The 20,700-nt window shown below is 39.5% G+C and overlaps 2 protein-coding genes across 3 annotated transcripts; both read right to left on the minus strand.

Moving 5' to 3' along the window:
• Window positions 1-1,067: 1,067 nt before the first annotated feature.
• On the minus strand, window positions 1,068-12,227 carry LOC103720106 (RNA-binding KH domain-containing protein RCF3-like). Its single transcript, XM_008809703.6, has 9 exons — window positions 11,982-12,227; window positions 8,396-9,111; window positions 7,581-8,048; window positions 4,515-4,769; window positions 4,019-4,318; window positions 2,035-2,117; window positions 1,822-1,933; window positions 1,582-1,743; window positions 1,068-1,381 (listed from the first exon to the last, which is right to left on the minus strand). The coding sequence occupies exons 2-8, from the start codon at window positions 9,101-9,103 to the stop codon at window positions 1,600-1,602; spliced, it is 2,070 nt and encodes a 689-aa protein (XP_008807925.3). The 5' UTR covers window positions 9,104-9,111; window positions 11,982-12,227; the 3' UTR covers window positions 1,068-1,381; window positions 1,582-1,599.
• A 3,541-nt stretch (window positions 12,228-15,768) lies between these two features.
• Window positions 15,769-20,315, minus strand: LOC103701507 (protein IQ-DOMAIN 21-like). 2 transcript variants are annotated; one of them, XM_089926763.1, is made up of 5 exons: window positions 20,259-20,315; window positions 19,902-20,178; window positions 19,464-19,772; window positions 16,658-17,164; window positions 15,769-16,576 (listed from the first exon to the last, which is right to left on the minus strand). In XM_089926763.1, the coding sequence occupies exons 2-5, from the start codon at window positions 19,974-19,976 to the stop codon at window positions 16,067-16,069; spliced, it is 1,401 nt and encodes a 466-aa protein (XP_089782889.1). In that variant the 5' UTR covers window positions 19,977-20,178; window positions 20,259-20,315; the 3' UTR covers window positions 15,769-16,066. The 2 variants fall into 2 exon arrangements, with proteins under 2 accessions (XP_089782889.1, XP_038986140.3); XM_039130212.3 differs by lacking the exon at window positions 20,259-20,315 and having other exon boundaries at window positions 15,769-16,573; window positions 19,902-20,250.
• Between the last annotated feature and the right edge of the window lie 385 nt (window positions 20,316-20,700).

The raw sequence follows: 20,700 nt of genomic DNA on the forward strand, positions 1-20,700 counted from the left end.
TCAATGCAACCAACTAGATTTCTTCAAAATTCAATACACAGCCAGGCAAACACGTGCACTTCTAATGGGATTACAGGGCTTCCAAAATACCTCATAACAAGTCAAACTGTGACCCCTGATCAGGAAAAATTAGCCTAGAAACCCTTAGATGAAGTAGCTCTTATGCCAAACAATATTTTAGGATGGAAATATTGATTTTAACTCAGAACAATGAAGAATTGCAGTATCAATCCTAAAGGCCCTCTTTAAAAAATATGGTAAACGAACCTCCAGGATGCCAGAACATTGCGCATCCTTCTGATAATTTTCCTTGGACAACATAAAGGCAAACCTTCCCTCTAAAGGTCTTGAGCCATTCAAGATCCCATTCCAATGAAAAGACATTATTCAAAAGGAAACCTCACCACAAACCAACAAAAAATAGCAAGTCTTCAGATCACATGGAGAAGGTATGGAGAGAACAGAACCCTAGAGGGAGGGTAAAAGACTAAGGATGCATTTGGTTCGCGACTGAAATCGAAATCAGAATTGGAATCGAAAAGGATTGGAATAGATATAGGAATGGTCATATTCTCCGACGTGTTTGGTTCGTGACTCAAATCAGAATCGGAATCGGAATGGAATTTGAATACTAGGAGAGTCGAGATTGGGTTTTGGGAAATTATGGCATTCCCATTCCCCTCTAGAACTATGATAGAAATGGGACTCCCCCCAACCAAACGGCTAGAATGGGAGTCACTCATTCTTGTTCCCATTTCAAAGCCAACTCCCCCCAACCAAACATGCCCTAAAAGTATGGAGAACAACATAATATAATCATCAGTATCGAAATTTCAATCATGATTGGATTTCTTCACAGCTTGCTTCTTAATAAAATAACTAAAATGAAACTCAATCTAGAACGTAGATGCACTTTAGGACTCCCATTTAACAAAAGCAAGTTTAACAAGCATTGACATGCTTGGTTTCAAAATCTGGAAGGAAACAACACTATCCTATCAGAATTCGTGATGCAATAAACATTTCATGATAGAATGTTATTTCAATTTTGATGCATGCAATATCCATGAAAACAAGATAAACAATCATATATTCTTCCAAAATAATAGTTCAACACAACCAGATGCCAATTCTTTTTCTTGTACAAAAGGTTTCAAATATTATCTGGTTCTCCTGTTCACTGCGTGTCTCCAAAGGTAATATCAACTAGGTGAACTAAATTAAATATTCATTTGCAATGAGGTTGCGATTCCTTGCTGGAAAGATCTGGTGTGTTTGAAAATTAAAGAGATCCTAGTAATGTCCCACTGAAAATTTGAATTTCAAAGTCTCTATTCTGCAAAACTATGTTCTCGCTCTCATCACGCTTCTCGGCCTTCAGCTGAGGGTGTAAATATGCGACAGCACAAATGAAAATACACAGATTAGATACATATACAGCTCAAGCTCCAAAAAATAATCAGAACTATAAGTAACATAATTACAACAGTAACATATCAGGACTAAGTGTCCCCTGCAAGCAGAAAGAGTTCAAAGGAAAAGACAAACAAGACTTGTTATGAGAAGAGGATAGATGATCACCTTAACACAGTTCGCAAATCAAGGTGCACCTGATTCACTGAGTATAAAAGCTTGGAGAAGACTCTGGGCAGCATGAGTCTGGTCGGGTGTTCCAGATATTATAATCAGAGTCTCTTTTGCTTCAGGTCTAGGTTCAGTGATGGTAATTTTTGCTTCTGAAATCTGAAAATGTGACTATGTAATTATGTAAGTACCGAGGATACTGTTTAATGCATAATCAGCAAAAATCTCAAAGCAAACCTCGCGAATCCGTCTTAAACAGCCTCCTTCCTCCCCATATATGGAAGGTACAAGAGATCGAGGAACAACGACATCCACAGTTGTATTAGTAATAACAGTTGTGTGACTTCCGCTGCATAAATAAACAAGCAATCTCATGATTCATATAATTGAGTCAAATTATACTAATATTTTAACAAAAACAAAAAAAATATGGGAGGGGGTTCGACAAACCCAGCAAATCCACTAATTTTCCTTTGCGGGGCTCCTCCTGGGTAATCAGGCATACGCATGGGACCACCACTCTCCCTCATACCCTATGGCAGTGCCATCAGCAAAATTGATTTAGTATGCAGGACAAAGGACAGAAGAAGACTAACTTGTAGAACTTGTTCTTCATAAAGAGTTAAAAAGTGGAATTAAATATCATTTCATGGAACAAATGGAGATTGAATCACCCCTAGTTTATGATAGGCAAATGCTATGAACAACCCCCCAAAAGAAACTAAAACAATTAGATAAATAGACCCAAAGCATCCTGGTTAGTGATAGATCTTACCATTCTTTAATAAATCGAGCAATGTGCCATTAAAAAAAGAAAAAACACAAAATTCCTTGAATCCTTACTATTCTGATACAAAATCCTTCCCCTGCACGACCACCTCATCATGTATACACCTAAAGAACCTAAATATTCCAGTTCACCCATTGCCTTCATATACCTTTCTTTTAAAAAAACAACCTTTCTAGGTCAGTTCTTTGCACTAAGAGAGGGGGGAGAATAGAATTCTATCAACCCCACATGAAGTGTATTTATCATGCTGCATATATACTGAAAAAAACATCTTTGAAAAGATAGGGGACCATATAAATCAATGCTTCCTTTCCATGTATTGAACAAGCCAGGACTAGTACCATGAAACCTACACATGTACAGGTCCCTCCATCTGGTGTCTATCAGCTGAGCTTCCAAACTAGGATATCAAAATCTTGTTGGGGAAGTCTAATGGTCATGGCTAAATTATCACCACTGATACATAATTACCAAACATCTTGAGGACCATAAACACTGAAACATCCCAGTGATGCATTGACAAGTTGCCCAAGGTATAGAAGCTTGATTAAGATAATGATGATTGAAGGCTTGAAGCTTCTCTAGGATGTCTAGTTATTTACTTATTTTTGTTCTGCTTTTTTTTAACATGATTTTGGAAGTGGTATTTTCCTTCACCCTTGAACTTTATAGCTATTTCACGATGCTGAAGCATTTACTTTTGGTGCTTTTGTGTAAAAACATTTTATGAAAAGTGGTATTTGATGTGATGTTTTGAAAGATGTCGAACATGATAGTTAATATTCAATATAAATATGATTTAGGAAGCTGATACTTGAATGATTAATTTTATGATGTTTGTATTACTTTTAAAAACAACTAGTATTTGTTTCTCATATATTTATTGACTTTTCATATATCAGCATCTTGCTTTGTTCAGGCGAGTGTTGTTTTAGCATCTAGTGCCTCAGGCAATGCGGGGCTCCTATCGCCTTCAAGGGCCTTTTGCTTTTGACAACCTTGTATAACCCTATAATTCTTATCCTACTATAACCCATGGCAAAACTAAATCATTTTGGTACATATTAGGCCATCAGTAATCACTTCTACATATTTGTACATGAGAACACATGTGCATATAAAGCACTAAAATAAACCATTTCAAGGCATCAGCCATGCACATACTAACCATCTCCACACACCATCAGGAAATCAGCTAATCAACCACCACTTCTACTACACATATAATTGCCTGCCAGCTGGGAGTGCCCCAAATGGTTGCTGCCAACAATGACTAACTAACTCATCGATGCCTAAAGACTATAAGTAATTCTTATCCTTCACGATATGACAAGACAGCTCAAGTTTCATACCTGGGCAAGACAATGAAAGCCTACCAAAGACCATGCATTAGAAAGCACCAGATCTCCTTTTTGTTCAAGCTCCTAGTATCTTTATGCTAAGTTAAGCAGTTTATTATCATGCAAAAGTAATTTCTACCCATACAATTATTGAGCATCAATTTATACAAGAAAAGTAATTGATTATAATACGTTATGCTCATGCAGCATCAAAAGTCAAACTACACTCCCAAATATTAAAAATAATCCAAATATCGTTAACAGGATTTGTTTTGGTATCAAAACCAAAAAAACATCTTCTCACCTGTGGTGCCCATGGTGCAGCTCTTTCAAGACTAGGAGGAAGACTGGTACCGTGAAATGTATGAGCAAAAGCAGATCTTTCGTCATAAGGTCGACCAACAGAATCTTTCTGAAATGAAGGCAAATTGGAGTACCAACTGGGGGGTGAGTCCCTCCTTCCCATGAAGGGACCAAATGGAAGTATCTGCTCAACAAAAGCAGGATGAGCACTAGAAGGTAATTTATCACGGAAACTATGATGCTTCAGTCTAGTAGTAATCTGCAGCAGAGCTTCCTGAACTGCTCCAAATTCACCAGTAATCTGGAATCAAACTATTCAAAAGTCACATGTTGATATGAGAATGAATCAAATAAACATTGCAATTTTATATAGAAAAATCAGATAAAGAAGGCAGGGAACCATGACTCAAGAAAGGAAAACACAGCCATCTCATATAGAAGGGAAAAAAACGGTCTATGGCAACCAAACATGAAGAGTACAACAAGTCAAGACAGACCTGAACGACTTCATCATTTTCTGGCACACCCTTCGGGATCTGATCTTTACCCAATATACGAATGTGAGCCCCAGAGAGCTTCCTCATTTCTGCTATTACGGCACCACCTTTTCCAAGAAGGCAACCAGTCTGGTTGGAAGCAACAAGAAGCCTAGATAAAACAATGCTCTCTTTATTATCAGGCACAGCCACCATAATTCTGTGCTGCACGCGAAGGACAGCATCTTGGACTGGCGAAATCCTATCATTTGGGAGCTACAAACACCAATTAACCAAATTACCGAATCTTGCAAATTTCCGATATTACCGTAAAAATTATAAAATGTATACATTTGCTTAGCATTGATTGCCAAGACAGTTATAAATTTCTGAAAATAACAGATCAAACTGAGCCCTGGCCATGCTAAACCCATATTAAGTTGAGATTCAAATGCTACTGATAAATAACAAATAAAAAAGTTAGAAAATAAAAGAAAAAAGGAGGACAAAAAATAAACTGAACAAGCAGACTAATGGAGCTCAATTTCGGATAAGGGGAATGCTGGATATAAGACTTCATTCAAATTCAAACTGTTCATTCGATGCATTAAGCTTGCCCTTTTGCAGACAACTATACAACAGAAGCAATGTGTTAGGCCTCTCTTATCAAAAAAGAATGGAGTACTGCACTAGACCCTAATGCAAGATCCTCGTGAATGTATATCAAATGGCCTAGCAGTATCGCTATTTAAACAAGACAAGAAAAACTTTGCCGAAAAAAGATTCATTAAATAATTTGAAAAAAAATTCAAAGTATAACATTGTTCTTACAAGGTTTGACAGAATCACAGAGTAAGGTAAACCATTGATTCAATTAAATGACTGGACAGCATAAATGCAACCCAAACAAGAAAAAGGAAAAAGTGAATATGCCTAAACCTGTGTAAGATTGCCCAAGGCATAGTGACTACCAAGACATCGTTTCAGCATTAGGACAAAGAAGTCATAACATCAAGTTAATCAAATGACTAGATAAAGGACTCACAATCTCAAGTTACACCACTCTAAAATATGTTTGTAATTATACCCAAAAAAATGCTAACAAAGAAACTGACACCGAAAATAATCTTACACCTGAGCACCCCTGGATAAACTCAAACTACACAAAAAGGACCCAAGTTATTTAAAAAATAAACAAGAACAGATGATCCTTTAGAAGCCTTCTGAACAAACCAAACCAACCATGTCAAAAGGATTCTCTTACACTAGCCACCATACGAAAAAGAAACAAAACAAAAGGCATAACCATTAGTGTTTTTTTTGGAGCATGTAAGAGCACATGCACATGCATATGTACTTTAGTACTACCATGGAAAATCAACTAGCATAGTTCGGTGATATGCAGAAACAACCAGTGAACCTATAAGAAAGGTACATATGTTTCTGATAGTGGGTTCAGTAAAAATTCAAATAAAGGAACATTATGCATAGTAAATGGAAGTTTAGGGGAGCTCATTTTAGTGAATTACACTAGCACATCGCACATACACAAGTATGTGATGCTTTGAATTTAGCATGGGTAGTTGACTCCAATATAACGGCACATGAGATCTCTTCTGCCGGTGACATAGAGCTATTTAAAATCACAGACCATTTCATTTGGCATGTCATTGTGAATTTCATTCTTTTGCAAAAGAGAGACAACTATAAAGCGAGTGGATCTTGAAAAGTACAAGCGTATTTAATGACTTACTGTACTAATTTGGAGCTGAGGACAATCCTAGAATAGAATAGGATTACAAACTCCCCAGTAGCAGAAGTCAGAAAGTCCACAAGGAGGCCAAGAGTTTACTTTAAATGTAGTAAAAGTAACCATAGATACAAACATGCAGAAGTATGGCATACAGAATCAAGCAGCTAACTTCAAAATATGAAGTCATGAAACTACTCATTTGAAGAATTGCCATTAACCATGGCAACTATCATATGCCAATTCTAAATATACAAATACACCAAAGTTTCCATGGCTATTACTTTCAAGAAGTTTGATGAAATTGGCTTTATATCTATTATTTATGCTTAACAATCAGTCAGGTCCAGCTCCTAGCATCTATATTGGATACGTATTCTAATTGGATACACCTCAGACACTTGGATCGTATCAACATTTTCAGTTGTAGCTTTTAAAAATCATTAGTTGGACAACTACACGAACGAGCTTGACAATGTCAAAACGTGGATTGTTGTTCTTTTAAAAGATTGGTTAAAAAATGTTGACACTAAAATAACTTTGTTAAATGACATTTTTTGCAGAACTTTTGAGATAATCAAGAAGTTTCGATGATAGAAGCATATGGGAAGATCTTAACAAATAATATCTTCTAACATTTTCTTGCATATAATATTTATGTTAAATATATACACTAGTTAAGTTCTTTTTCTATGCATCCCTTTATCTCCTTTTTTTTCCTCTTGTCGAGTCAAGAACATGGACATGTGCCCAAATCTGATTCTCATGTTAGTATCATTGCTTGAGGCTGCTATTAACCAGGACATGGGGGTCAGAAAATGATGCAACATGATAGGCATCAAGCACAGGCCTCCACGATAGCGCACATGAATGCCAAATTTTTAGGGTTTCATAGCATGCGTAGCTACAAAGGCTGCTTCCTAGCAATTAGCAATATTGGTGGTGATGATGGTACAAGAAATAATGATAACAATAACAACAGTTATAATAATAATAATAATGCAAAGATTGTTTGAATATGTAAGAAGTTGATCTAGGCCTTTCTAAGGAGGACATCCAGACGAAGAACCAAAGTCTCGTATTTTTACAACTAAGGGTGCACTCTTGAATGATTGAAAGGCTTCTCACTACAATAGAACTATTTACTAGTCAACTCAAGCAATGCACCTCGTTAAAGCTCTCCATACCAAGTTCCCTTCCTGGATTTTGCCCATGATATAATAATTACACAAACAAGACATAAAAAATCAACAGGAAAAACAGAATAGAAAACTATAGCAATTTTTTTGATTTCCAAAGTAGAACATTGAAAACAAAAGCAAGGACAGAAGCATTACCGCAGGACCTGATATGACTATAATCCGATCATCTGACTCAGGTTCAGTCTCAAGAATTTTGATTTCACAATCTGTTTCATGTTGAAGAGTCTTAATAATGCTCCCTCCTTTTCCAATCACACTACCAACTTTGTCATTGGAACACATCAACCGATAAGCTAGTAGCTCCGGAGAAACTGGAGGTTGGCCTGGTGCAACACCTCCATGAAATTTAGAGACAGGTGCAGCCATGCTTGAATGATAATCAGCAAGGTCATATGGCCTACTGGAAAAAGGTGGTCCCTGAATCGGAATATGATAGCTGGCTGGTGGAAGACCTTCTGGCCTGGGAATAGAAGCAAACGGATGAGATGATGGCCCTGATGGATTGTTTGCAGGAAATGAATCACGATCACGAGGTGGATTCTCCAGGAGCTGCTGAAAAACGGATTGGAGAGCTTTCTTCACTGAATCAACCACTCCTGTTATCTGCAGAAAATTATTAAAAAAGAACATTTATCATTCAACAAATATCATAAACCAGGATTTGAGACGTGCTTCTCTAAAAGACACAAATCCAAAGATACATACAAAGCAAGGATAAACAAAAACAACAAGCAAGTGAAAGACAAAGATTTTTTAGGAAAACAGGAGAAAGAGACCAAGTAATGCAATAAATGATGCTCATTAGCAAATTTTAAGTTAAAAAACAAAGAAAGAAAATCATTCATACAGCCAAAACCTTTGCTATTAAATGTCAGAATTAATTTGCCTTCTACTTCTATGAAGTGTAGGAGGAATAATACAAACACTTGGATATAAAGAGAATTTCTTACTTGGACAATTTCATCATTTGGTGAAGCACAAAGAGGAAGTTTATCCCTAGGAAGTATTCTGATCTGGGCCCCACTTTCAGCTGACATCTGCTTAATTACACTCCCACCCTTCCCGAGGAGGCAACCAACTTGGCTAGATAGAACTAGGAGTCTCACAATAACTGAAGAATTCTTGTAGCTTGATTCAACTCCACCATCATTCTCTGTGTCACCTTCAATTATCCTCTCAAAAACAAGCAGGAGAGCCTTAAGCGCCGAAGATGTTGCCTTCTCTGATTTCATATCCTCTACAGCATCAGTTTCCTCTTTCCTTTCATCATTAGCACCTTCCTTGGTATCATCACCACCAGCAGCAGCAGCTTCTGCATCTTCGTCATCTTCCTTATGCTGCTCATTACCAGCTTTTGCATCTCTCTCTGAAGCAGTTATAACAACTATTCTTTCATCACATCCAGGGACAATTTCTTCAAGTCTAATCTTTGCACCAGTCTCCTGGCGTATCCTTGCTACAATACCACCACCTTTACCAATCACACTTCCAGACTTCGAAGCAGGGCAAAGCAGACGGAACATAATAGCCCCGGATACTACTTTCAACTGATTCTGCTGTGTGATAGAATGTGTGGTCTTTTGCCACTTGCTCCTACCATGTGGTTCTAAAAGGCTACGTTCATAAGGTCGTTTTGAAGGTGTAAATGGAACAGCCATGTCGGTCTCTGAACGCCAAAAGAAGAATTAGTAGGTAGAAATCACCAACACAGAGAAACAAAACAACAATTCAGAGAAAAAACATGGTCGACCATTATAAGCGCTGGGATTTGCCTAGAAAAAAGACACATTAAGAGCTACAGATGATAACCAGGATAACCTGAGATCAAATATTTAGTGACATAGAATTCACATCAAATTTTTTGGACATTAGAATTCTTTTCTTTTTCTGCTTGATCAATCATATCAATCCCAAAATCTAGCATACACAATATCCCTGGCCACCAATTGATTTATTGTCAATATATATATATATATATATATATGCACAAAACTACATAACCACTCGATTGAAATAAGATGAACACAAGTCTTAGAAAAATGCTGGCTGTATCGATAATAATCATTTTTTTTAACCCAATGATGAAAGCCACATGCTAAATTGTATCATCCTGTTTTACAATTCATATGGTTTAAAAGTCAGGCTCTGAGGTTGTCATGTTTCCTTGTGACAAGCTCTCAGGCAATATCAACTATTTACCTGCATTTCTATGAGTTCTTGCTACACACCATGTAGTTGTATTCCAATTCAACAAGACACATGCTACAATAATATCTTGAAAGGTGTAGGACAAAATCCCATGCCGTTCCCAGTTGTTGAAAACGGGAGGCAGAAATAGTTAATAGAAAGTAATCAGCAAAAGGATCACAAGATTAGCCAACAAGGGGACAAGGAACAGAATTTGACATGTGCAACATTAGAAATATAGCAAAAACTCAAGGCTCACAACAACAAAAGGTACATAGAGAACTTATAACAAGCAAACTTAGAGATAACATCAGGAACAATCACAACCTAAAAATTAAATACAACAACAAACTTAGAATAATACAAGTTTTAACCATAGTAAACCACCTAAAGCTTAAAAGAGATTTTCTTTTTCACCTTATCTTTAAGAAAAACTCTTGGGTATCGGAATGTTTTGGCCTAATTATAGATCTTTTCGTTTAAAAATCATGCATTTTTCTGGTCACGCTCCCCAAGAACAAGCCTACAGATATTCTCTAGTATTTAGTACATCCAATACAATATTTTTCTGTATAACCTCCTATACAACATGTCACTGAATTCTTATTCAAGAGGTTATATGTTGAGATAAGCTTCTCAGCATTTGTGGGAGATGGCAAATTTAAAAGGAGAAAAAAGGGACATGATAAAAAAAACTTTAATAAGGTCTCTTTCATAGTGTCAACGAAATCTCCATGCCCTGTTTCTGAACACCAAAATCAAAAATAGAAAGAAATTATAGACAGAACCAGTACATCAACCAAAAGAAAGGAAAGATTAAACAATCAAATGTGGTCCAATTGCCTAGCACATGGAAACAAAAGTTTATTAAGACATATCTATGAAAACCAGCAAAAATTTTGACAAACTAACAAACAGCAAATAGATTTTTACTCATTCAACCACCCACCCACCTAGACCTTTCCCTCTTCTTGGGAGAGAAGAGTGTCCCAAAATGAAAATTTTTAAAAATATTCACAATACGGCAACTTCAAAGTATAACACCACCAACCATTCAAGAATAAGTAAGCATGCATACGTAAAATGAAAAACATGATGGAGAAATCCTTGCTTATTAAGAATTTTTCCAGACAAAGTGTGCATCCTTAATGGTTTAAAATTCACCAAACAGTCATCAGGTTTCCCCGCAACAAGTTCTCAGAATTATCAGCCGTATAGCAACACGCTATCAAGCAGATTTTATGAATTCTAGTTACAGATCCTGCAATTATATTCTGGTTCAAGAAAAAAAATAATATCACGGATTCCTGTTGTCAAGTATTTGGTGGAGATGACAGAAATTTTCTACAGCAGAAGCCCTCATGCATAGAACATATCCATTGGATTTTTTTGGAATAGCCATGCCATTCTCTGTTTCTGTCTCTGAACACCAGGGGAAAAAAGTCGGTAGAAACTGATTAACAGAAAGAAAGAACCAATACATCAAACAAGAGAGAGAGAGAGAGAGAATCTTAACTCATTATAGAGGCAAAGGTTTTCTTTCTTTCATTACACATAGACTTCCTCAAACTTACATCTGGCATATAGAATACCCTATTCAAGCAGTAAACTAAAGTTGCCACTCAAAAACCATATAACAATTAGAATAACCCAAAGTCTAACACTAACAAAATAATGGCCTAGTCCAGGGAGGGAAATCAGTCTTTTTATCTATCTGATGGGGAAAAGTTCATGTACAGTAAAGTTGATGCTTGATGCACATCGCTGATTGTTTAGAAATCACATCCAGTGGTCACCATGCTTCTCTGTTACAAGCAATCAGATATTGGCGACTATTTACTTACATGTAAACCATCACATTTTTGTGAATCCTTGCTACCTAGCAGCAATTGCGTTATAATTTAACTGGACATACGCTACAGTATCAGAAGCAATCACACATACGAGGTCCGCCTAGTACTTTTCCTACTGGCCAGGCGATTGGGCAATAAAGAACGTTTCTATTTATATCAAAATATTACAAATTACCGAAAAAATAAAAAAGATTCAGTACCAAGTATATAAGAGCCAACGTATCTAGAAATCTCCCCAAAAATCCGAAAGATCACTCCAAAACCAGAGCAAGAACACGCATTGCGACCGCAAAAGCTAGGGCAAGAGGCGAAAAAGTAGAAACGAAAAGATTGAGAACGATAAAAGAAAACAAAAACCTGGGAAAAAATGTTCCGGTGTGATCTGGGAGACCTAAACCCTGGTTTTCTTTCAGAATGATTAAGAACTGCGATAATAGGAGCTAAAGAGGACACATGAGAGGAAGAGAGGAAACGGAGGAGGAGTAGAATTCCTCACCTCTACGATCGAGAATGGCCGCTTCTGCTCCAAAGAAACCCTAGAGAGAAGCGCGGGTGAATTGAAGAACGAGCGATAGCGATGCTCCCCTCTCGGGAAGGCGGAGGGTTTAAGGCGCACAGCACCGCCGAAACCCGGATATCAAGTGAACAAAAGAGAGTACCAGCCTGAAGAACCTGGGCTTATCCTATTTATGGGATCCAGGGAGCGAAACTACACCGACCTCGCCTACTTTAACGCGAAGGCAAAACTCCCGTGGATGCCAAAGAAAATAATAATAATAATAATAATTAATAAATAAATGAATTGTTTTATTTAAATTGTACATTTAAAGATAATTAGAATACTGCCACAATTACACTGGTTCACAAAGTAAAGAATCATGTTAAAGGTATCTTATCCAAAAGAAATGTTTGACATTGATTAATTGGGTTAAATTTGTATCTAAATTTGAAACTAAAGTGAATGTCCATGTAGCATAACAAATTAATTACAAAATCTTTGCAATGGTTAGACCATTGTTTGTGTTGCTTCTAGTGAGTAGTGACCCATTCCAATCATTCGTATCAATCTTAGTTAATTAAAATAAAAACATATTAATTAATATATATAAATAATATGTATATATATATATATATATATATATGTGTGTGTGTGTCACTTGTGACATATGACACGTGAAATAAATTTAAAAATAGTCACAAGTCATTTAAATTTAAGTAAAAAATCTGCTTTTCTTGGATGTATCAATATCATGCCATGAGCTGATTGTGTGTCCATTCTGTAAAAAATTTTAAAATTGTTTGGAGATGGTTTAATATGAAAGATCAATTATTTTCACAAACACTTATTAACCATACGATGGAACAACGAATGATTTTTAATTTCCTATATGAGAATCAATATTTCATGTAGTCATAAAAAAATTAAAAAATTATTTGAGCTTGAGATAATATATTGTTGTGGTTCAAATTTGGCCCGAAGGTGACCACGCCGAAAGAGTTGAGAGAGCCGCTGGTGGGTGGAGGAAGCAGACGGGGTCACCTCCTGCGTGGCGGCGGCGGTGAACCTGCACAAAGTCTCACCGGTGTTTTCGATCAGGACCCTCCGACGATCAAGTTAGAGTGGGGTAAAATTGGTCTAGCCAAAAGTCCTTTAAAAGTTACCTGACCGGACTATTTGTAGTCTCGGTGGAGAGGCTCAGGTGATAAAGGTATTGTCCGTCCTCATCATGAGAGGAGGGTGGCTCTTAGTCGAATGGCGCGCAGCTAAGGCTGGCTGGTAGTATGTGGTGCTGTCCGTTCTTAAGAACGGTAAGATGTTGACAGTCGTAGCAGGGCATGGCCGGAGTAGTCATGATGCCGTCCTTTGACTGTCGAGTGCCAGCTATCGAAGCGTAGCGTGGTGGCGTTGCAATTTACGGCCACGTAGGAAGGCATGGGCGCGACTGCTGGCGAGGCCGAACTCGTTGAGAGGTCGCATTATGCGTTTGGCGAGGTCGGCTAGATAGGTACTGAGGATAGCTCGGCTCCCCGGGTTCCGAGGTGCGCTCGGTGGAGTGCCCTGAGCTCGAAAGTCGGAGCGTACTACTGAAGTGAGCGCCCCGAGCTTGGTCGGGGGGAGTCGACGAATGTCGAAGACGCTCCGAACTTGGGCGGAGTCCGAAGCCAAACCGATTTTGGACTGGACCGAGAATTCAATTGGTCGGCGTTGGCGTTTATTGGGCGGCCTTTTTGTCATGGGCTCGACGATTCATTTCGCCCCCCATCATATATGATTATTTACTGGTTCATATATTTGATGAAGTTTATTAGCTGAGTGGCGTGATATATGTTTGGCTTTTTTATTGAGTAAGGGCAGCATCATTTCATTTATATAGTCTTGGACAAATATTTTGATGTTATACCTAAAAAGCTCAATTTATTAGCATTTACATTAATTTTTTATAAATTGCATGAGATTGTTCCATATTTGTCCAAGACCATATTGCAAGATCATATCAAAGTGGTGGATCTAGATTTACACGTATAATAGTAGACTTCGATTTATAATAACCATAGTACAAGAAGAAAAACAATGTATAAAAATTTCCATAATCCTATTAAAACAACATAATAACAAAAGTTATAGTTTAACATGAGATGGACAAATCTCCGATGCTTGTATCAATTCATTTGTTGTTACTCTACCCCTTAATGTTGGAAAAGTTAAACATATTTCCTTTAACATGCTCTCGGAATACAGACGGCTTTCTAAATAGAAAAGCTTATATATTATTTTATTTCAAATCTCAAAATAAAATGTTATCTGTCTCAACAAAAAAAAAAGTTATGGGTGACAAATGTCACAGGAAAAACTTCTTTTTCTGTTGCATACCGTGCTAAAATATGAACTGCCTGTTTTATACTTTGGACCAAACTTTAATTTTGTCTGATATGTTAATGATGTATAAATGACATCTAAAAAAATATAATTAATAAGAAAAAGCATCGGTCATGTATTAATTAGCACGCTTTTACCATTGAATATTTTATCACTTCTCTGAAACCAGATTCTCCACCAGATTGCCATGACCCAAATAATCTACCATATCTTCGGCTGTTTAGATACATCAACTTCCATCCAAATGGTCCACACTGAATGAGTAGAGTATGCAAGGAAGAAATACATACTTCGCGACTAAAATGATCCTAAATTATCCTAGTGCAAGATCAATCCAGAGGCGGATGTGAAACTGATTTATTCTCAAAGTTACAAAGAAAAAATCTTAACTCTCTCATAAGCTCCAACCTTCCATTACATGCCTGTTCATTCATTTTGGCTTTCTATTCATTTTGTTTAACTTTTCCAATACTAAATCAATTAGATATATAACTACCAAACAAGATTGTCTTCTTTTGGTTCTTGATTGTTAAGACCCTTCAATAGTTTACATCAAGATATCTGTCTCCCACATCATTTAACTGTGGCATGTTCATCACCTATGGATCTCATATTTCCTTAATCTTTCGCTAATAGTTTTGAATTAATTGTTCATTTATCACAATATATATTTTATTAAGCTTTTTTCTCTATTTCATGCCAGCCTTATATTCGCATCGTCCTGATCCAAGGAAGATCATGCAAATAGAAAGTGGATAGAATTTTTTAATTTCTGAATAACTTTATATTTATCATTTTTATCAATAGCAGATTTCAGACCACAAGAAGGGAAAACAAAAGGTTGATCAAGCCTTTGCAGCAGCAGGTCCGCCCTAGAATTGCTCTGTTAAAAAAAAAGAGAGAAAAAAAAGAAACTGACACATGGTGAGAGGAATACATAACATTACCAAATCCCTTCATAAATAAAGGTGTCAATGAGACATTTCCACCGTGACAATGTCTGCACCACCAAGCAAATAGTCCAACCATATTAGATTAAACCACGTCATACTTGGGTTCGGGTTGTATGATTTTCTTTCTTTTGTGATGTCAATTGTTGGATTGCTCAATAGCTGCTTCAAGATCTATTCACTCAGATAGACAAAAGAAGAAAGGGACTAAAGTACTTTGCGCAATCCAATAGTTAATATCTATAAAAGAAGACCAATCATTCATTCGCACCAAAGATACTACCCGATCCCAGCTGAATCTAGCATAGGTGATTTGGTTAGGTTCTTTCTCAAAACTGGCCATAGACTATCCCTTCAAAGCCCGGGCGCGAGATCTGATTGGAGACGGACGACACGGGCCCTCGGACCGGTCCTATTTAACCTTCTGCAAAAAATATAAACAAATCCAATGCAAGTCATCAAAGTTTCATCATCCATTTATACCTCATGCAGTGCAAAACGTTAATAAAATGAAGCATTCTGTCATTTTATTTTTACATAAAATTCCCAAACTCGACGCCAGTTCCCATCTCCTCGTTATTTCAGAATATCTACACATCCACAGATGGTGTAGTTTTTTCCCTCTCCATCAACCAGAAGATAAACTATTTATATATATATATATAACAAATCCAACAAGGAAGACTCGATCATCACACATCACAATAGGCTACAGCACCGATATAAGTACTCAAGCCATGCATCCGTCCACTATCAAACGTGCATGCTCCTCCTCCCCCGCCCTCCCACCGGCGGCGTCCGGTCATACCCACCGCAGCTGGAATCCGGTGTGGTGTACCCTGCGTGCCGCCGCGTCTGGACGCGAAGCCCACCACCGACGTGGCTCGGGCTCCGCCTGGCTCCTCCTGAGCTCGACGAGTCCCCACCGACCCCCGACCCGGCCGCCCTCCTAGTTGATCGATTCCACTTAGCTCCATAACCCCTGTCCACCGGCGCCTGGTTCCGAAACTTGGCCTTAGCTGACTGAGTCGCGGACATGTAACTGGGTACCCCGCTAGTCTCGTCCTGACGACAGCGGACCGGGTTGGATGGGCTTCGTCCAAGGTCCATCTCGACCGTCTTCTCCGACAAGTCGTCGGTGTTGGTGACTGTGACGTAGGAGCTCTCAGGCGGCGGCGACTGCCGTGCCTGCCACTGCTGGGCGGCCATCCAGCGCTCCAGCCAGTTCCAGCCCCACTGGGGCTTCTCATACTTCCACTGCTGCTGCTCATGGTATATAGAGACCGTGCCAAGCTAAGCTCGTAATTCATGAAGTACATTTATGAAGAAGAAAGGAAGAGGTACCTGCGAGGTGTAGGCATAGGCAAGGGCTCTCTCGCGACGAATGACTGCGTCTTGCTTGCGCTGGGAGTTGGCCTTGATGGTCTCCAGGCTCTGATGGCCTGCGTCCCAGTCTCCGAAGCCGACGTCCTTGGAGAAGGGGCTCTTGCAAGTGATGGGATAGGTTCCCTGTTCTTCTCCTTCTTCTTCTTCGTGGTGGTGGTCTCGGCCTCTTCTTTTAAGGTGGTCCCGGTAGTCTGAGAAGGGGTCGCGGGGGAGGACTCTGGCAGCGGCGGCGGTGGCGGTGGTGGAGGAGGAGGAGGAGGAGGAGGAGGAGGAGGGAGGGCGGGGAAGGAGAGGGTTGTGAGACTGCTGGGAGAGCTCGAAGCGGCGGGCGCGGACGCGGGCCTGGACGCGGACGAGGGCCTGCATGCAGCGCATCGTCATCTGGGCCTGCTTCCGCACTTGGTGGCCTCTGACTAGGGCCTGCAGCCGCACCAGCCCCCGGAGCGCGCGCAGGGCTCTCCGGGCCTGCAACATTTTACGGTGAAACAAGATAAAAACGGTGAAGCAAGGGATTATCTTGGTTGTTGTTGTGGTTGTTTTCATCCCTCTTTCTTCTATCAAGACAGGGAAAAAGTTGAAATTGTTTAATGATTTGCGAATATTAAGTAAATTAAGGGTCCGGTTCAATCGCCAAAAGGTCTACCATCTATGCCTACCCATTCAATCAATCACTCGTTGCAGATTGATGCACATACTATGTCGATATGCATTAAGATTAGTTTTGCTGGCTGTGCTTTGGATGGATGATGAGCACAATAGTTTTAAACAATGCAGATCAGTATAAGCTCTCTCTGAGATAAACGCTGCATGTGCCTTTTAATATTGTATTAAGGCGTTTGCAGCTAGCAAAAGTTTTAATATTTTTTTGCAGGTTCATGAAGCCAAGCTGTGCAGGGATTGAGTATTTGACTTAATGACACAGTCATTTGATACGATGCGTGCTGGCTCCCAACCGAGCCTTGCAAGTGTCGGATCTTCATCATATGATATGTAAAAGGAAAAAAAAAAATACAGAAAACACATATCATTTATCAAACATAGAATAAGTGGTTGCAGTGCTGAACCTTGCATTTAGTTAGCTTCAGCACAAGGAGGTAAGGGTTTGACCACACATGAACATGAATAATATCATTAATATTGATACCAAAAGCTCCGGGCAAGCTAATTGAATGAGTCTACTTTGCACCTTTTGTCATGGGAATTTTGCAACCTGGTCGAGCCCTAATTCATGTATAGCGATGGAGGATCTATCATTTGCAGCGATGGACTTCCGATCGAAGTAATATCTGGAACCAAAAATTGCACACAGAAGACTCTTTTCCTGTCACACTCAAAAATTTATAGAAGCCATAGTATTTGAGAGAGAGTGAGGTGAAAAACGTAACGTTTAATGGCCACGTCATTCATGCGACTTTACCGTGTAGACAGGTTATATATTGAGGTCTTCCTTTCTAAATCCGGTCCCATATAACCAAATCTCATTCTCTAATCTTTACCCTTCTATTTTCCCCCACCCAAACATCGCTTCCACGTGCCACAGACCAGCTCAGTCATGCTAGAGAGTGACTCGACCACGATGATCAATTGGATCCAGGAAGATCCGAGAGGTGATGGTTTGGATCACCCCTTGCTTTGAGATATCTGAGTGATGGTGAGAGATGAAGAGACCTTCCAGAGAGGCCAACAGAGTTGCGCATTGGATGGTTGCCTATATAGCCAACCATGCCAAAAGCACCATGTGGGTCGGAGAGGGAGAGTTGTCTTCGATGTATTCATACATGTAATATCTTAAATACCTGCTTTAGCAATATATATATATATATATATATATATATATATATATATATATATATATTGCCTATGCTACGATGCAATGCCTTTTAAGTAACGGCAAAGGAACCATTGCCATAATTATTGGCCGATCAACATAATTATAAGAAAGAAGGTTCACCATAGAATTTCAAAAATTCGTAAAAATATTGAAAACAAAGCAGCTAAAAAAAAAAACTCAAAGCAGTAGAATGAGCAATCCAATTGCCAACTATGTCCTAATAGTTGTTATGATCTCAGGTGCAAGACCAAACCTGGTCCTCTGCAATCTGGACACAACCTAGCAATCGCAGGCTCTGGGTCCACGATTTTCCCCCTTTTGGACTGGCAGGTCCGCCCAAACCCGGTAGCGGACAAAAAACCATGGACCATGCTTAAAGCAATGGCTGTCGTAGAAATATCATAAATAAAAGCCGTAGGTTCATCTGATTAAAATATAATATTTCCTAAATCAGAATATCTACAAATGTTCAAAAAAAACGCCTTATTCTATGATATAATTTTGTTGTTATCTCACCATTAATGACAATTATTATTGTAATTATAACTGATGGCAGTGTTATCGGAGTCCATATTTTGCTACTTCCATGAGTTTGGATGGAGATGCAACTTTGAAGAGGAGTCATTAGAATGGAATTATGCGTCTATTACTTATGAAACCGTAGAGGAGGAAAGGAGCACCGCTTAGAAAAGCTATAGAGGATGCCGCCATGCAAATGTAGCCTTTATGCCATACAAATGTTCGTCGGATTCACATGAAAGGCTGCAAGCTGTGGTCCGAGGCCGCACTTGCGTTCTTGAAGATTTATATAAAAAAAAGGAAAACTTCACGCACACGTAACCTAGGTTAGCTCATTAAAAGTGCTTTTTTTTTTGATAAAAGAGTGGATTTTCGATTAATTAGAATCCATGGGAAACGAAGGGGGAAGCATACCAGGTAGCCGCGGTAGTAGGATTGGATGCGCACCGCCGCCTTCTCCTCCCTAGATAGCCGCGCGTACCCTGCCAGCCTCACCACCTGCGCCGCCGCCTCTGCGGCCGCCGCCGCAGCGTCGGCCGCCGCTGCCGTCGCCGCCGCGACTGCGATCGCGTGCTTCCTGTCCTCCTCTTCCTCCACCGCCACCCCCGGCGACCCGTCGTCGTCGTTCGTGGCCTCCGGCGAAGTCTCCGCCGGGAAATGCTCCACCGACACTATCTCCAGTGCCTCATTCCCCTCCAACTCCAGCTCCCTCTCCCTCTGCCTCTGTAAATTACAATCGGAAAAGGCCAAAAAAAATAAATCAATTTAACCGACGGCGGAGGGCGATTAAAGCCAATTTGGACGGTGGGGGGATGATGATCGGAGTGGGGGATGGGGGTGGGGGAGACTGACCCTTCGGTCGAGGTCTTTGGAGGAGGGTTTGAAGACTTTCCTGACGGTGGAGAGCCAGCCGGTCTTCTTCCCCATTCGTTGAACTGGTTTCGATTCACCGCGTCGAACTCTCTGGGATCGTGGGTGCGTCACGACGGAGAAAGGTAGAAAGAGGAGAGAAAGAGAGAGAGAGATGGCGGTGGCGGTGAAGGCCGGGGTCAGGTGAGGTCATAAGTGCGATGCCGGGCAAGTGGCAGTCGTATTTATCGTCCGTCACGGGACCGCTGCTGCAAACCCGCTGGGATCAAAGCGAAATACTAAGGAGAGAGAGAGAGAGAGACGCAGTAAACATAGTAGCGAGAGGAGAAAGGTGGATACCCGAGGACCCAAGGCATAGGTAAATTTCGACGGATGTATACCGAATTGGCGAGAGTAGGAGAAGAGTTGGGTCTGTCAGGCCTAGACTACAGGATAATTATAGCAGGAGCTATTTCAGACTGACGTATACTATTGTGCTCGTGGGTAATTCGGTTACAATTATTAATTAAATTCAATAGTATGCGGAGGAGATGGGCGAGTACCACCCACTACACAGAAATATCCAAACTATAACCAGTGGTGGATAGATAAAGAACATATATGATACGATCAATGAAACAGTAGATTGGATAATTTTGTACGTGGCTAACTATTATAGAGAAATTCTATGACTAGGGAAAAAGAAATTACTTGGTGCATTCCGAGATTTGTTATCTTTTAACTTTTTGGGATGTATTTGTATCCGACATGTATGAAACTTCCACTTCAGCAGCAGTAGAAG

This window comes from Phoenix dactylifera, chromosome 12, assembly GCF_051530095.1.
Source record: "Phoenix dactylifera cultivar Ajwa chromosome 12, Ajwa_hap1_PhDact_Kaust_v1.1, whole genome shotgun sequence".
Classification (NCBI taxonomy): domain Eukaryota; kingdom Viridiplantae; phylum Streptophyta; class Magnoliopsida; order Arecales; family Arecaceae; genus Phoenix; species Phoenix dactylifera.

What these genes read in the sequence shown, in the direction of transcription:
- LOC103720106 (XM_008809703.6), bottom strand. Translation starts at nt 9,103, where the DNA reads ATGGCTGTTCCATTTACACCTTCAAAACGACCTTATGAACGTAGCCTT. An exon ending in CAAATGATGAAATTGTCCAA is followed by an intron (nt 8,049 to 8,395) that starts GTAAGAAATTCT and finishes AATTTTCTGCAG; the next exon opens with ATAACAGGAGTGGTTGATTC. An exon ending in TAGTCATATCAGGTCCTGCG is followed by an intron (nt 4,770 to 7,580) that starts GTAATGCTTCTG and finishes TGGTGTTTGTAG; the next exon opens with CTCCCAAATGATAGGATTTC.
- LOC103701507 (XM_089926763.1), bottom strand. Translation starts at nt 19,976, where the DNA reads ATGGGGAAGAAGACCGGCTGGCTCTCCACCGTCAGGAAAGTCTTCAAA. An exon ending in CCAAAGACCTCGACCGAAGG is followed by an intron (nt 19,773 to 19,901) that starts GTCAGTCTCCCC and finishes TGTAATTTACAG; the next exon opens with AGGCAGAGGGAGAGGGAGCT. An exon ending in CCTATGCCTACACCTCGCAG is followed by an intron (nt 16,577 to 16,657) that starts GTACCTCTTCCT and finishes TACCATGAGCAG; the next exon opens with CAGCAGTGGAAGTATGAGAA.